Here is a 17,855-nt window from a genome sequence, read left to right as displayed (position 1 = left end):
ACAGGGTAGTTTACATTTGCAGAATGTTCCTGTACACTTGCATGTCTTTAATTTTTGTTTCCTTTTTTATATTTGCTTTTCATACATTAGAAGAGATTAGAATACATCATTCATACCAATTATTTTTTCATTTTTTCATCAAACTTTAATTTGCCCAAAAAAGGTAAATCTCTCAAAACTATTTCCTATCTATACTCACTAGCTTCCCTTCTGTTCCTCACCTTTCCTCCTCGGCCAGTATGGTTTTTGGTGATTATTTCAGTCAAACCAGCTTGCACCTGGGTCACACCCCCTCCACTTCCACCCTTGGGGCACTTTCCATTCACCTTTTGCTTTGATGCAATTCCTTGAAGCCTTTTTTGGCTTTGAAATACACTCTTAACCAATATTCGCTCTTACCCTACTGCCTTAGGGCCATTCCTCCTTTGTTTGTAGTGTGGCTCTTTTCTCGCTTAACCACTGGACCTTTGAGGCATCACTTTTAAGTCCTTTTCCCTCGGGACCACTTCCCTTGCTGGGCCTTAAATGAATGGAATGGCTTGCAAATGGCAGACTCAAGGATCCATTTATAAAGAATAGTCACACTTGGATGTCTACCAGTCTACTGTGGAAGCTATCTAGCACTTTTGATTCTATGTCCTGACGTGTGTGTTTCCTCGTCTACTTCTAGAATTCATATTTTCCCTTCTTCTCATTCTACCCTTTAACTTAACTGGTATTACTTCCCTATGATTATCGTTTGGAGGTTGGTTTTTCTACAAACCTCAAGATACAGACAGGGCATTGATTTGTTATGTCCGCCTTTATCCTGATGACAACATACAAACTGTCTTCAAGGAAGTCTATGGTATTATTTCTAATGTGAATCACGGATAATGTGTCACTGAGTTCTACAATGCATCTTTCATCAGGTTATAATTAGACTTGTTTACTCTATATAAGAAACAAATACAACAATTTTTCTATAGAAACATTTAATGAACAAAAAAATAAAAAATTTAATAAATGTAAAGCACATTTATTTCTATTAACCACAAAGTGAAGGTACACCTAATATTATATAATAAAAAATAATTTAAATCTTATAAATAATGAAATACATATATAGTTAAATAAGTATATCAGCATGGTCATCTGAAAGCGACGGTGTTTGTAGAGTTGACTTGATGTTGCTTAATACTCCTGAGAACATGTGACAAATTGATGTTGTTCATTTCACCATAATAGCAGAAATGAGAGTCTTTGACATGGCAGAACAAAGGAAAGTGTGATATTAGTAGTCAGAGGGAATCATTTCCACGTTGAACCGGGTCTCACTTCTTGCTCCTTAATCTTTTTTGCAAGGTTGTTGATGAATACAAGGGTTTCATGATTTCCGCTCTGACAATCTCCCAGGCACAAGGGCTGTATTGCTTCTCTTGCAGATAGAGGGAGATTCTTTGGAAGTAGTTCCTCAGGATGGAGTCCACATTCATGAGGGGAGGCTCTCCCAGCCCCGCCTCCTGCATGGGACAGGCTTCCAGGTCAGTCAGCTGCTGAGAAAGTCCCGAGCAGAACTCCTCTAGGAGGGTCTCGTTCCAAGCAGCAGATGAGGCCTCTGTGCAGAAGAGGTGGAAGATCTTCTGGTTCATCACATGGACGACAGAGAGGGCTTGAGCCTTCTGCAACTGCTTGCCATCAAGCACCTCCTTGGGGAAGGCAAAGGCACTTGTGTACTTGTCACAAGAGCTAGCAGACATTCTCCTCATTTGTCCCAGGAGCATCAAGGCCCTCCAGGCAAACAGGCCATGGTTCTGCGGCAGGTCACATCCCAGAGAGCAGAGCGAGTTGCAACTGAGCACCACCAGGGCCACCAAGAAGGAAAAGGGCAGGGCCTTTGGGGAATCTGCAGATGCTGCTGGCCTGGCTGGGGTGGGCAAGTCTGGGAACCGTGGCCCTGGGTCCTCTGAACATCTTCCCTTGTGTGTGTGGCTTAAGTCGGGGACATAGGAGTTTTCAATTTCTGAAACATTGCCCTTACTTTCTACTTCTCTTTCTGCTTTCCTTTCTGCAATTTCTCCTTGGGTTCAGAGCATGGTTTTCTCAACCATTTGTTGTTTTTTCCAGTATTATCCCCTGCCTCCAGACTCTTTTCCGATTTTTTTTTATTGTTATGTTAATCCCCATACATTACATCATTAGTTTTAGATATAGTGTTCCATGATTCATTGTTTGTGCATAACACCCAGTGCTCCATGCAGAACGTGCCCTCCTCAATACCCATCACCAGGCTAACCCATCCTCCCACCCCCCTCCCCTCTAGAACCCTCAGTTTGTTTTTCAGAGTCCATCGTCTCTCATGGTTCTTCTCCCCCTCCGATTTCCCCCCCTTCATTCTTCCCCTCCTGCTACATTTTTCTTCTTCTTTTTTTCTTTCTTAACATATATTGCATTATTTGTTTCAGAGGTACAGATCTGAGATTCAACAGTCTTGCACAATTCACAGCGCTTACCAGAGCACATACCCTCCCCAGTGTCCATCACCCAGTCACCCCATCCCTCCCACCCCCCACCACTCCAGCAACCCTCAGTTTGTTTCCTGAGATTAAGAATTCCTCATATCAGTGAGGTCATATGATACATGTCTTTCTGTGTTTGACTTATTTCGCTCAGCATAATACCCTCAAGTTCCATCCACGTCATTGCAAATGGCAAGATCTCATTCCTTTTGATGGCTGCATAATATTCCATTGTATATATATACCACTTCTTCTTTATCCATTCATCTGTTGATGGACATCTTGGCTCTTTCCACAGTTTGGCTATTGTGGACATTGCTGCTATAAACATCGGGGTGCACGTACCCTTTCGGGTCCCTACTTTTGCATCTTTGGGGTAAATACCCACGAGTGCAATTGCTGGATCATATGGTAGCTCTATTTTCAACTTTTTGAGGAACCTCCATACTGTTTTCCAGAGTGGCTGCACCAGCTTGCATTCCCACCAACAGTGTAGGAGGGTTCCCCTTTCTCCGCATCCACGCCAACATCTGTCATTTCCTGACTTGTTAATTTTAGCCATTCTGACTGGTGTGAGGTGGTATCTCATTGAGGTTTTGATTTGGATTTCCCTGATGCCGAGCGATATTGAACACTTTTTCATGTGTCTGTTGGCCGTTTGGAAGTCTTCTTTAGAAAAATGTCTGTTCATGTCTTCTGCCCATTTCTTGATTGGATTCTTTGTTCTTTGGGTGTTGAGTTTGATGAGTTCTTTATAGATTTTGGATACTAGCCCTTTATCTGATATGTCATTTGCAAATATCTTCTCCCATTCTGTCGGTTGTCTTTTGGTTTTGTTGACTGTTTCCTTTGCTTTGCAAAAGCTTTTTATCTTGATGAAGTCCCAATAGTTCATTTTTGCCCTTGCTTCCCTTGCCTTTGGCGATGTTTCTAGGAAGAAGTTGCTGCGGCTGAAGTCGAAGAGGTTGCTGCCTGTGTTCTCCTTTAGGATTTTGATGGACTCCTGTCTCACATTGAGGTCTTTCAACCATTTGGAGTCTATTTTTGTGTGTGGTGTAAGGAAATGGTCCAGTTTCATTCTTCTGCATGTGGCTGTCCAATTTTCCCAACACCATTTGTTGAAGAGACTGTCTTTTTTCCATTGGACATTCTTTCCTGCTTTGTCAAAGATCAGTTGACCATATAGTTGAGGGTCCATTTCTGGGCTCTCTATTCTGTTCCATTGATCTATGTGTCTGTTTTTGTGCCAGTACCATACTGTCTTGATGATGACAGCTTTGTAGTAGAGCTGGAAGTCCGGAATTGTGATGCCGCCAGCTTTGCTTTTCTTTTTCAACATTCCTCTGGCTATGCGGGGTCTTTTCTGGTTCCATACAAATTTTAGGATTATTTGTTCCATTTCTTTGAAGAAAGTGGATGGTATTTTGATGGGGATTGCATTGAATGTGTAGATTGCTCTAGGTAGGATTGACATCTTCACAATATTTGTTCTTCCAATCCATGAGCATGGAACGTTTTTCCATTTCTTTGTGTCTTCCTCAATTTCTTTCATGAGTATTTTATAGTTTTCTGAGTACAGATCCTTTGCCTCTTTGGTTAGATTTATTCCTAGGTATCTTATGGTTTTGGGTGCAATTGTAATTGGGATCGACTCCTTAATTTCTCTTTCTTCTGACTTGTTGTTGGTGTATAGGAATGCCACTGATTTCTGTGCATTGATTTTATATCCTGCCACTTTACTGAATTCCTGTATGAGTTCTAGCAGTTTTGGGGTGGAGTCTTTGGGATTTTCCACATAAAGTATCATATCATCTGCAAGGAGTGAGAGTTTGACTTCTCCTTTGCCAATTTGGATGCCTTTGATTTCTTTTTGTTGTCTGATTGCTGTGGCTAGGACTTCCAATACTATGTTGAATAGCAGTGGTGATAGTGGACATCCCTGCCGCGTTCCTGATCTTAGGGGGAAAGCTCTCAGTTTTTCCCCATTGAGAATGATATTCGCTGTAGGTTTTTCATAGATGGCTTTTATGATATTGAGGTATGTACCCTCTATCCCTATACTCTGAAGAGTTTTGATCAAGAAAGGATGCTGTACTTTGTCAAATGCTTTTTCTGCATCTATTGAGAGGATCATATGATTCTTGTTCTTTCTTTTGTTAATGTATTGTATCACGTTGATTGATTTGCGGATGTTGAACCAACCTTGCCGCCCAGGGATAAATCCGACTTGGTCGTGGTGAATAATCCTTTTAATGTACTGTTGGATCCTATTGGCTAGTATTTTGGTGAGAATTTTTGCATCCATGTTCATCAGGGATATTGGTCTGTAATTCTCCTTTTTGATGGGGTGTTTGTCTGGTTTTGGGATCAAGGTAATGCTGGCCTCATAAAATGAGTTTGGAAGTTTTCCTTCCATTTCTATTTTTTGGAACACTTTCAGAAGGATAGGTATTAATTCTTCTTGAAATGTTTGGTAGAATTCCCCTGGGAAGCCATCTGGCCCTGGGCTTTTGTGTTTTGGGAGATTTTTGATGACTGCTTCTATTTCCTTAGTGGTTATAGGTCTGTTCAGGTTTTCTATTTCTTCCTGGTTCAGTTTTGGTAGTTGATACATCTCTAGGAATGCATCCATTACTTCCAGGTTATCTAATTTGCTGGCATAGAGTTGCTCATAATATGTTCTTATAATTGTTTGTATTTCTTTGGTGTTGGTTGTGATTTCTCCTCTTTCATTCATGATTTTGTTGATTTGGGTCATTTCTCTTTTCTTTTTGATAAGTCTGGCCAGGGGCTTATCAATCTTGTTAATTCTTTCAAAGAACCAGCTCCTAGTTTCGTTGATCTGTTCTACTGTTCTTTTGGTTTCTATTTCATTGATTTCTGCTCTGATCTTTATTATTTCTCTTCTCCTGCTGGGTTTAGGCTTTATTTGCTGTTCTTTCTCCAGCTCCTTCAGGTGTAGGGTTAGGTTGTGTACTTGAGACCTTTCTTGTTTCTTGAGAAAGGCTTGTATTGCTATATACTTTCCTCTTAGGACTGCCTTTGCTGTATCCCAAAGATTTTGAATAGTTGTGTTTTCATTTTCATTGGTTTCCATGAAGTTTTTTAATTCTTCTTTAATTTCCTGGTTGACCCATTCATTCTTCAGTAGGATGCTCTTTAGCCTCCATGTATTTGAGTTCTTTCCGACTTTCCTCTTGTGATTGAGTTCTAGTTTCAAAGCATTGTGGTCTGAAAATATGCAGGGGATGATCCCAATCTTCTGGTACCGGTTGAGACCTGATTTATGACCTAGGATGTGATCTATTCTGGAGAATGTTCCATGGGCACTAGAGAAGAATGTGTATTCCGTTGCTTTGGGATGGAATGTTCTGAATATGTCTGTGAAGTCCATTTGGTCCAGTGTGTCATTTAAAGTCTTTATTTCCTTGTTGATCTTTTGCTTAGACGATCTGTCCATTTCAGTGAGGGGGGTGTTAAAGTCCCCCACTATTATTGTATTGTTGTCAATGTGTTTCTTTGCTTTTGTTATTAATTGCCTTATATAATTGGCTGCTCCCGTGTTAGGGGCATAGATATCTACAATTGTTAGATCTTCTTGTTGGATAGACCCTTTAAGTATGATATAGTGTCCTTCCTCATCTCTTATTACAGTCTTTGGTTTAAAATCTAATTTGTCTGATATAAGGATTGCCACCCCAGCTTTCTTTTGGTGTCCATTAGCATGGTAAATGGTTTTCCATCCCCTCACTTTACATCTGGGGGTGTCTTTGGTTCTAAAATGAGTCTCTTGCAGACAGCATATCGATGGGTCTTGTTTTTTAATCCAATCTGATAGCCTGTGTCTTTTGATTGGGGCATTTAGCCCATTTACATTCAGGGTAACTATTGAAAGATAGGAATTTAGTGCCATTGTATTGCCTGTAAAGTGACTGTTACTGTATATTGTTTGTGTTCCTTTCTGGTCTATGTTGCTTTTAGGCTCTCTCTTTGCTTAGAGGACCCCTTTCAATATTTCTTGTAGGGCTGGTTTCGTGTTTGCAAATTCCTTTAGTTTTTGTTTGTCCTGGAAGGTTTTTATCTCTCCTTCAATTTTCAATGACAGCCTAGCTGGATATAGTATTCTTGGCTGCATATTTTTCTCATTTAGTGCTCTGAATATGTCCTGCCAGTCCTTTCTGGCCTGCCAGGTCTCTGTGGATACGTCTGTTGCCAATCTAATGTTTCTACCATTGTAGGTTACATATCTCTTCTCCCGAGCTGCTTTCAGGATTTTCTCTTTGTCTCTGAGACTCGTAAGTTTTACTATTAGATGTCGGGGTGTTGACCTATTTTTATTGATTTTGAGAGGGGTTCTCTGTGCTTCCTGGATTTTGATGCCTGTTTCCTTCCCCAAATTAGGGAAGTTCTCTGCTATAATTTGCTCCATTATACCTTCTGCCCCTCTCTCTCTTTCTTCTTCTTCTGGGATCCCAATTATTCTAATGTTGTTTCGTCTTATGGTATCGTTTATCTCTCGAATTCTGCCCTCGTGATCCAGTAGTTGTTTATCTCTCTTTTTCTCAGCTTCTTTATTTTCCATCATTTGGTCTTCTATCTCACTGATTCTTTCTTCTGCCTCATTTATCCTAGCAGTTAGCGCCCCCATATTTGATTGCACCTCATTAAGAGCCTTTTTGATTTCTACTTGGTTCGATTTTAGTTCTTTTACTTCTCCAGAAAGGGTGTCTCTAATAACTTCCATGCTTTTTTCAAGCCCAGCTAGTATCTTTAAAGTGATGATTCTGAACTCTAGATCTGACATCGTACGAATGTCCGTATTGAGTAGGTCCCTGGCAGTCGGTACTACCTCTTGTTCTTTTTGTTGAGGTGTTTTTTTCCGTCTTGTCATTTTGTGCAGAGGAGAATAGATTAATGAAAGAACAAAATGCTAGCAGGGTAACAACGTCCCCAGAAAATATACTCTAAACAAATCAGAAAAGACCTGAAGCAGTGGGAAAAGAAAGGGAGAGAGAGAAAAAAGAAAAAGAAAGAAAAAAAGAAAAAAGATAAAGATAAAGATAAAGATAAAAACAAACAAAAGCAGAACAAAACAAAACAAAACAAAAACAGAATGTGATCAAATATGATCAGGCTGGTTTATAGATCAGTGCCACACACTAGATTTTGGGTGTATTTTGGTCTGTTAAAAGAAAGTCCCTCCCAAAATTTTAAAGAAAGAAAAACTTATATATGTACAGAAATAAGGGTTGATATGATGAAGGGATGGAATATGACTGTAAAGATGGAAATTATAAAAAATTTTAAAAAAGGATTTGATAAGTTGTTTGAAAAAAGAAAGAAGAGGATTTAAAAAAAAAAAGAAAGAAAAAAGGGAGAGAGTGTGATCAGGCAGGGGAGTAGAAAAAAACCATACACTAGAGATTTAGAGTATATTTTGATCTGTTAGAAGAGACTATCTCAAAATTTTAAAGAGAGAACAACTTATATATATATGCCAAAAATACAGGTAACTACTATAAAGGGATAGATATGACTTTAAAAATGAAAAATAAAAATGTTTTTTTTTTTAAAAAGGGATTGATAAGATGTTGGTTGAAAAAGGGAAAAAGAAAAATTCAAAAAAAAAGAAAAAAAGAAAAAAGAAAAAAAGACAGTTAAAAAAAATAATTAACTTTGAAAGACTAAAGAATCATGGTAAAAAAAGCCATGGATTCTATGTGCAGTATTCCCCTAGCGCTGGAGTTCTGCCGTTCTCACTGATCGGTAAACCTGGTCTTGGCTGGCTGTTCTCGCTGATCTTCTGGGGGAGGGGCCTGTTGCCGTGGTTCCCAAATGTCTTTCCCGGAGGCAGAATTGCCCTGCCCTTGCCGGTCCGGGCTAAGTAATCTGCTCGGGTTTGCTCTCGGGAGCTTTTGTTCCCTGCAAGCTTTCCGTTCGGCTTTGGAGGCGGAGAGTGAAAATGGCAGCCTCCCAGTCTCCGCCCCGGAGGAGCCGAGAACTCGGGGCCCCGCTCCTCAGCGAGCCCCCAGAGAAAAGCAGTCAGTCACTCCCGTCTCCCCGGTCTCCAGCCACACTCCGCGCTCACCCGGCCTGTGACCGTGCCTTTCTATCCGGCACCCGACCCCGGGTGGAGTCTCCAAACCCAGCAGATCCCCGCGGTGTGCTCCCGCACCTCTCCTCCCGGGGGAAGAAGGTGAGTCTCCCCGGATCTGCCGCTTGTTGGGTCCCTGCTGGAGGAGCAGTGGCCCGACTGTGCCGAGGATCACGGTTTATAGGAACCCCCAGCTGAGAGCCCGCACCTGGGCTCCGTCTCTGCAGCCGGCTTCCCTGCTCCGATACCTGGGAGCTCTGCCGCACTCAGGCACCCCCGGGCTTTCTGTGACCCCGAGGGTCCTGAGACCACACTGTCCCGCGAGGGTTCCACCCCCCACTTCGCCACCAGAGTGACGTCCCTCAGCGGAGCAGACTTCTAAAAGTTCCGATTTTGTGCTCCGTGGCTCTATCACTTGCCAGAAGCGGCCTACGGAGGCCCCTCCCCCGCCATCTATCCTCCTGAATAACGCCTCGGATTCACTTCTCCGCACGTCCTACCTTCCAGAAAGTGGTCGCTTTTCTGTTCAGAGAGTTGTTGCTATTCTTTTCTTCGATCTCCTGTTGCGTTTGTAGGTGTTCAGAATGGTTTGATCCCTATCCAGCTGAATTCCTGAGAGGAGACGAAATCCAGGTCTCCTACTCCTCCGCCATCTTGCTCCGCCCCCCCCAATGTTTTTTAATTGAACCTTCCAAGAAAACTTAATAGCATGGATACACAGTATATATAGTTACATATTGTATTTATATCCGTGCTTTATAGGTAAAAAAGAAACTGTAAAGTTTCTCCACTTCAGGGTTAAGAATGCTTAAAAATTTTAAGCTAAAAGTTAAATTTTAAAGCTATTGATGCATAAGTATAACAGTAAATGTGCTCAGTGACTTGTAATTTACTTACATAGATAAATTGTAATATATAACGTACATATGCAAATTAACAATTTCTAAAAAGACATAACGATTTTGCTGTACTTAAAAGGTAAAACCATTCCAAATGGCTAAAAGCAAGTGAAAACTTAAATTATTATTAACATCTGTTTTTTGTGTACTGAACTTTAATGTTGCCTCATATGACAAAATCATTTTTACCTTCACCTGCTGCTACATACTCTTGAAGACATTGTCAAAATTTGTTTTCTGTTTAGCACTAGGTAAGTACTGATGTGCTGAATGAGTGTTGTACAACTAAATCATAAAACATCATCTCTTTGTATTTTATTGCAAAGCCTGCATCACATCAAGGCTCAGACAACCAATATCCACAAGACATCGGATGGCAGCTCACAAGCAAGCACAGATCCCCTCTCCAGGTCAGACTTTGAGATGTAGGAAATGATGGAGAGAAAATCCTCCAATCCTAAATTATTCCTCTTATTCCTAGGTTTGTCGTCCTCATCTTGCAGACCGTTTGGGTATCTTCCAAGAATTCTATGTCATTGTTTCTTGTGTCATACCGAAGACAACCCAATTAGAGACAATAAATACTAAGGTTTTGTTAGACCGCTTCAAGACTGTGCCAGTGTCCCCAGCAGGAAGCCTGGTTCTTGTCTGGATGTGGAGGTGTGAAGGTTCTAATTCCTGATAAATGGATTTTCCCAGCCACACCTCCCTGACAAGGTAGTTATCACCTCTACTAACATTTTTCCTCTGGAGTGACTGTCTTCCACCCAAGCTCTCCTGGACTCACTCCCTGAGGGCAGGCTCAGCATGTCCTGAGGGCTTTAGATGCCCCTACTGTGCAGGGGCTGGTTTCCTTGTCAGCAAAGCAATGACTGGCCCTAGATCCTTGCCCTTGCCCCTGGAGTGTTGTGCTGGGGACCCTAGCACTCAGTGCTGACCTCCTCCTCTCCTGACCAGCTATCAAAAGTGTCAACAGCCCTCAGATACTGAGGGTGAACGTTTGTTTTCTCCAAGTAGAGGAAAGAGCCTACTGTATTCATTTTACCTTGAGAAGGGAAAACATTAATTTTGCCACCACAGTCCTTACTTTTCAATTTTGAAATTTTTTTTAAGTAGGCTCCACACACAGGGTAGAGCGCAACATGGGGCCTGAACTCACAGTGTGAGATCAAGACCTGAGGGGAGAGTAAGAATCAGATCCTCAATGGACTGAGCCACTCAGGCTCCCCTAGTGTGCTAATTTTACCTAAACTACGGTACACTTCTTTGCCTCAAACTTTCTGGACTGGGCACGGGGGATTCACTGATTGTGTCTCTCAGGAGAAACATCCAGCACAGAAAGTAATGACTTTCAGTAGTTCATTCAGTCTGCGTGTTTCTATTGGCCATCTTAGTCTGGTCATCTGTCTGGTGCTCAGAATGCAGGGGGGGGAGGTCCAGGCTATGATGTCAGGGAGAAACAGCCTTCTTGCCTTTCCTTATTCATGATATTGCATTTTCAGTTTAAATAACAACAACAAAAAGAATTGGAATAACTTCATTTCCCACAGTACGTTACTGGACACACTCCGACTTGCTGCTCCCACATCTTGTTCTACATCATCGTGAGGATCGTACAAAGGGAAGTAAAAGAAAGGTCAAGGGGCTGCACCGGTTTTCTCTACCATTTTGAAGACATCAGTTTTCTGTTTCTCATTTCAACTTTCCTAGAAAGCAAAACATGACAGTGGTGTATGGGGCGGGTGGGGGGGGAAGACAAATGTTATATCTGAGTGTCAGAATGTGAAAGACTGGTCTCTGCTGAGAAAAATGACAGAGTGTACGTCAGCAAAATTCAATGCAGCAACACTGGGCACCAGCAGCTCTGGCAGAGGGGGGAATGAAGGCTGTACTGAATTACCCCAAGTCAGGACATGGCTGACTCGGCCAGAGGATCACACAAGACCACCTCCGGGGTCCCAAGCAGCCCTCAGCTTTGCAAGACCAGCCACCTGATTTTTCTTTCATTCAATCCACATATGCTCAGCTCTGAAGAAAGATGAGAGGAGTCACACCAAACAGCTCACAAGACAATGTTACCAGAACCCCAGCTGCTCACCCTCTGAGGAAGGAGAGGGGATACTCGCCCTGCCTGAGCGCTCTACCTAGTTGATAAATCCACTCAGGCCAGGAAAAGATTGCCTTGAGAAATCCAATATTAAGACAGAGGGAACTGGATGATCCTAAAAGATTCTGCTCTTCATCAGGATAAGAATAATGATGATGATGTTTCATGATGATAACACACAAAGCTGAATTCAGGCTAACTCCTCGGAGATCCTTGAAATCATTAACTGAATCCTCTCAATATCCCCATTTCGATTCCACTTATTTATACAACTGTTTGGAGAGAAATAGAAACGTGGAGGTATGAATTATTCTGAAGCTACCAAAGATCCAAGATCGAACATGAGCAGTTGTGAGATACTGGCTTGTCCGGAAGCACCAGTTGAAAGGGGTGCAGGATAGAAATGGAGAGAGGATTTAAGAACCAGGAGAGGCCATGGCATGAAATCAGTCAGGAGGGGAGGGTGAGGGATCAAGGAGTCCAGATTCCACTTCAAATGTAAAGTGCTGTGGTTCTGGATGGCAACAGGGGGTGTGGTGTGAGTCAACTGAACTGATGGACTTGAAGTTCTCAGAAAAGTTGACAGACTCCCTTTTAAATACTCATAAGGCAGGAGACTTTTCTGCCAATGAAAGAGAACTTGCAGCTGGTACTGGAGTAACCCTCCTCCTTGCAATACCCTGCAGGCTGCTGTCCCTGTGCTGTGGACACTGCTGTGGGCCACGTCTGCGTAGGAGAATGCTGTGCTCGCAGAGTCCACTTGAATCATCTCAGTCTCGGGAAGGATATGGAGAGACAGTTGACTCGATGCTGCCCATTCCTACTGTTCCACCTCCTGAGGACAAGTCACTGATCCAGTGGACATTTCCACATTTCTCTTCTCCGCACAGGTTCCAAAGTTGCTACTGACCTTCCACACTTTCATGTTTCCATGCTGTGGTTTTTTGACCAAAGGAGCATCCTGCACCTAGTTTAATCAGAGCAAAGGAGACCTCAGGCACAGGCACGGCTGAGCTCCTGGATTTCTTGGGTGTAGACGTGTGGGCAGGGTTCCCAGTATTTAGTGTATTTCTATGCAGGACTGGATGTCGGGGGGACCTTCAGCTCCGCAGCGCACGAGTCAGCTGGCAGGCAGGGTGGAGGGAGGCCACGTATGTTCCTTTGTCCTGAAGCTGCCAAGCCTTGGCTGCTTGTGACCGGTAAACTGCACGGTGATCTCTCGCAGCCCATCAGTGGGCACCTGGCCCCGAGGCCTGTCTCCCCCACATCCCCTGACAGGTTGACCAGAGCCCCTGCGGATGGAAAGTTGATGGTGGTGCTCACTCCCCTCACCCTTGCCCCTGTCCCTGCCAATTGGTTCTCCAACACTTTCCAATATTTAATAATCCATAATACTGGGATCAAAACTGAAGGTGGCTGTAGGGATTTTCAGGACAAGACTTACTCTTTATCATAGACAGAGTAAGGAAACAGATTTATGACAGCATTAGAATCTCTGGTTGTCAACAAGTAGCCTTTTTGTAGCTTGAAGGGACATCCTCAGGAAGAGATCCCATTTCTGCAGCTATCCCAAGCCTGGCCTCCATCTTGGTCGCCGCCCTGGTCACACGTGGCCACCAAGGGGTGGTCCTCCTGTGGAGGAGCTTCATTAGTCCACCCTTCAACCTGATCCTGCTTTCTGTTTCCTTTTAGCCACAGCTACTATTATATCACATTGGATGGAAATCAGAACAAACCTCTCTTGCAGGTTTTTCTGCAAAACCTAGAGATTTCATTTCAGTTTTGCTTTCTACTTGCGATGTGCTGTTCTGTAAGGAAACCTTTAATCTGAGACCACAACCGAACAGAAAGCTGTTGTGTGAGGAAACGACAGACGTTGGCGAGGATGCGGAGAAAGGGGAACCCTCTTACACTGTTGGTGGGAATGCAAGCTGGTACAGCCACTCTGGAAAACACTATGTAGGTTCCTCAAAAAGTTGAAAATAGAGCTACCTTACGACCCAGCAATTGCACTACTGGGTATTTACCCCAAAGATGCAAATGTAGGGATCCGAAGGGGTAGGTGCACCCTAATGTTTATAGCAGCAATGTCCACAATAGCCAAACTATGGAAAGAGCCAAGATGTCCATCAACAGATGAATGGATAAAGAAGATGTGGTATATATATATAATGGACAATTATGCAGACATCAAAAAAAAAAAAACAAAAAACCAACACCTAAATCTTGCCATTTGCAACAACGTGGAAGGAACTAGATGGTATTATGATAAGCGAAATAAGTCAATCAGAGAAAGACATGTATCATATGACCTCACTGATATGAGGAATTCTTAATCTCAGGACACAAATTGAGGGTTGCTGGAGTTGGAGAGTGGGAGGGATGGGGTGGCTGGGTGATAGATATTGGGGAGGGTATGTGCTATGGTGAGCGCTGTGAATTGTGTAAGACTGTTGAATCACAGACCTGTACCTCTGAAACAAATAATACATTATATGTTAAAAAAAAAAAGAAGAAGATAGTAGAAGGGAAAAATGAAGGGTGGGAAATCGGATGCGGAGATGAACCGTGAGAGACTATGGACTCTAAGAAACAAACTGAGGGTTCTAAAGGGGAGGGGAGTGGGGGGATGGGTTAGCCTGGTGATGGGTATTAAAGAGGGCATGTATTGAATGGAGCACTGGGTGTTATCCGCAAACAATGAATCATGGAATACTACATCAAAAACAAGTGATGGCATGTATGCTGATTAAAATATATAATAAAACAAAATTTAAAAAAAAGAAAGCTGTTGCGTGAACCAGCTGAGAGGTAACGAGAGTGAATGCCAAGGATACTGTCAGGACTTCTGCCTTAGAGAGGAAGGAAACAGGAGGGCAATGTGTCCTAGAGTATGGAAGAGCAGGACAGGGGCAGGTGCTAGAAGGTTAAAGAAATAGCATGTTCTTCTACACTTCCACCTAGATATTTATTCTCAACTCTCAGATATTCATACAAACCACCCTTTCATCACTGAATAAAAATAAAAACCCTTCTTTGCCATGGGGAATGAATTGGTCAGCCTTCTCTAGAATTCGCGATAGAATTCCGGTTTTGGAGGCTGCCCCCTTTGGAAGTCAGTTACTGAAGCATAGGACACACTGTTCCCAAGAATTCTGTAGAAAGACACAAACAGTATTCTCATATGTAGCTGTCAGAATTAAAACAAGAGGATATGTACCATATTTAAGTCGTTCCTTTATGAAAATACAATGCTGGGTGCCTTTAAGTGCATGAGTTCTGTTAATCTTCACAATATTCTGTTACAATTGTGAATCATATCAAACACTGGAGAAAAAGAAATGGGGTATACTGCTGCTGTAGTAAACAGGGTCACAATGAGGAGTTAAGGAACCTAATTAATAAAGCCAGTCATTCCAGGAAACATTCTTTTATCAGTAGTAATAGACAATTTGATGAAGGATTGAATGAGTTATCTATTCTTGAGTAGTGAATTTTTGAAGCTGAGCAGCTCGCTGATATACAAGGTAGTAAGAACCAAGACAGGATAAACCATTGTCAGTAATTAAGTCATGATTCAAAATAATACAGTATTAAACCCATTAATAAGATTTGCCAGAACATCAAATCCATGAAATCACTCTGGAAAAACATACAGCATAAAAGGGCAAACTATGCACAGAAAAACGAACCCCATTATTCCCAGATGCCATGCTATATTCTTCTCCACTTCAGACACACTGACTTCTCTTATTTATGCTCCCATCGGCTCCAGTGTGGTCTCTGCTTATGATTCCACCCAACCGACTCTCATGAGGTCAGCAAAGGCATCTAGTTTTCTGACATGCCAGGTAGTTTCAATGCACATCTTCCAGGAATCCACTGATAGTCTTCAAAGCACATTTATGTCCTGAAATATACTCATCGGCATCCTCTCTTATTGTCCATGTACTGTATGGCCATGAGTCCACTGTCTCCTTGTGGCTCTTCTCTCCCCTCCCTTCAATGGTTGGAGAGCCTCAGAATCAACTTTATGTCTGTTTCTCACACTACACGGTCTCCCCGCATGAACACCTCTGTTTTTGGCATTCCCTACTAGATATGGAGCTCAGCCATGGCATTTCTTGTCAAACGCAAGATCACCTCTCCCCTGACACTGGACATTTGTGCCTCCATGTCTACCAGTCACCTGTCAAGGGGTCCCCAGCTTTTATGTGTACTTCCTGACTTTCTCCATTCCAGCATCACGTTAGAGAATTCACTTCCTTCCCTTCTTCATTATAACACTAAGTCTGAGGATTGTTTTTAGATTTCTATCCCTACAACAACCAAAGATGTAGACATCAGGACCTGTATTTGACATGTCCTATAGCCTAAGGGCAACGTACAACTTGTCTTAGAGGAACTCAGTTGTTGCTTCAGATGTTCGTAATCTGATGGGTAAATGCATTCTGCTGACCATTTTCTTTTTTTTAAGATTTTATTTATTTACTTGACAGAGAGAGAGAGCATGAGAGGGGGGAAGGGTTAAAGGGAGTAGCAGATTCCTCGCCGAGCAGGGATCCTGACTCAGGACTCAATCCTGGGACTGCAGGGTCATGACCTGAGCCGAACGCAGTCGCTCAGCCAACTAAGCCGCCTAGGTGGCCCACTGCCCTACATTTTTCAACCAAGCTGCAATTAGACATGGTGTTACTCTTTGAACACTTCCCGTAGTGAAAGTTCAATAAAAAAAAAAAGATAAACCAATTAAATATCAAGAGTACATTTTATTATATTAATGACATGTACAGCTGCATATAATATATGAAAAATATAAATCTTATAGACATTTACATAAATAAATATTTAAATAGATAAATAGACATGAGCATGGTCAACTGTAAGCGACGACTGCTTGTAGAGTTGACATGTCGCTTAATACTTCTGAAAACCGTTAAGAAATGGATTCTGTTGATGTCACCATAACAGCAGAAATGAGAGTCTTTGACATGGAAGAACAAGGGAAAGTGTGATATAATTAGTCAGAGGGAATCATTTCCATGGTGAACCGGGTCTCACTTCTTGCTCCTTAATCTTTCTTGCAACATCGTTGATGAAAACAAGGAGCTCGTGATTTCTGCTCTGACAATCTCCCAGGCACAAGGGCTGTATTGCTTCTCTTGCAGATAGTGGGAGATTCTTTGGAAGTAGTTCCTCAGGATGGAGTCCACCTTCATGAGGGGAGTCTCTGCCACCCCAGCCTCCTGCGTGGGACAGGCTTCCAGGTCGGTGAGCTGCTCAGAAAGTCCGGAGCAGAATTCCTCTAGGAGGGTCTCGTTCCAAGCAGCAGATGAGGCCTCTGTGCAGAAGAGGTGGAAGATCTTCTGGTTCATCACATGGACGACAGAGAGGGCTTGAGCCTTCTGCAACTGCTTGCCCTCCAGCACCTCCTGGGGGAAGGCAAAGTCACTTGTGTACTTGTCACAAGAGCTAGCAGACATTCTCCTCATTTGTCCCAGGAGCGTCAAGGCCCTCCAGGCGAACAGACCATGGTTCTGAGGCAGGTCACATCCCAGAGAGCAGAGCGAGTTGCAGCTGAGCACCACCAGGGCCACCAAGAAGGAAAAGGGCAGGGCCATTGGGGATCCTGCAGATGCTGCTGGCCTGGCTGCGGTGGGCAAGTCTGGGACCGTGGCTCTAGGTTCTCTGAACATCTTCCCTTGTGTGTGTGGCTTAAGTAGGGGACATGGGAATTTTCAATTTCTGAACGTTTCCCTTACTTTCTACTTCTCTTTTTGCTTTCCATTATGCACTTTCTACTTGGGTTTGGAGCATGGGTTTCTCAACCGTTTCTTTTTCTTATTGCCCCCTCCGTTTACAGTGTTTTGAATGTTTATGTAATTGAAACTTCCAAGAAAACTCACTAACACAAATCTGCAGTCTATATAGTTGTGTATGTATAGCCCTACTTTATAGATAAAAAGAAATTGTCCATTTTACTCTATTTATTTCAGGGTGAAGAATTACTAAAAATTTCAAACTGAAAGCTAAATTTTAAAGCTCCTGATCCTTCACTGGATAACTAACACTGATTTGCAACTTCTAATTTTTTACTTATTTAAATGGAAATATAGGAGCACAATGCAAATTAAGAATTTCTAGAAGGACATAATAATGATATCAATGTGCTTAAATATTTAGAATCACTCCAAATTGCTAACAGCTAATGAAAAATTAAATCATTTGTTGGACATTTGCTTTTAGTGTACTGTATT

General features: G+C 42.4%; 2 protein-coding genes across 2 annotated transcripts; both read right to left on the bottom strand.

Moving 5' to 3' along the window:
* Nucleotides 1-1,313: 1,313 nt before the first annotated feature.
* Nucleotides 1,314-12,523, bottom strand: LOC144380146 (interferon alpha-1/2-like). Its single transcript, XM_078062204.1, has 2 exons — nucleotides 12,423-12,523; nucleotides 1,314-1,971 (listed from the first exon to the last, which is right to left on the bottom strand). Exons 1-2 carry the CDS (start codon nucleotides 12,521-12,523, stop codon nucleotides 1,314-1,316), a joined length of 759 nt encoding a protein of 252 aa, XP_077918330.1.
* A 4,132-nt stretch (nucleotides 12,524-16,655) lies between these two features.
* LOC144380123 (interferon alpha-1/2-like) lies at nucleotides 16,656-17,219 on the bottom strand. Its single transcript, XM_078062177.1, has one exon. The coding sequence runs from the start codon at nucleotides 17,217-17,219 to the stop codon at nucleotides 16,656-16,658; it is 564 nt and encodes a 187-aa protein (XP_077918303.1).
* Between the last annotated feature and the right edge of the window lie 636 nt (nucleotides 17,220-17,855).

This window comes from Halichoerus grypus, chromosome 14 (genome assembly GCF_964656455.1).
Source record: "Halichoerus grypus chromosome 14, mHalGry1.hap1.1, whole genome shotgun sequence".
NCBI lineage: Eukaryota > Metazoa > Chordata > Mammalia > Carnivora > Phocidae > Halichoerus > Halichoerus grypus.
The sequence above is the reverse complement of the archived record's forward strand: the minus strand, read 5'-3'. Positions and strand labels throughout refer to the sequence as shown.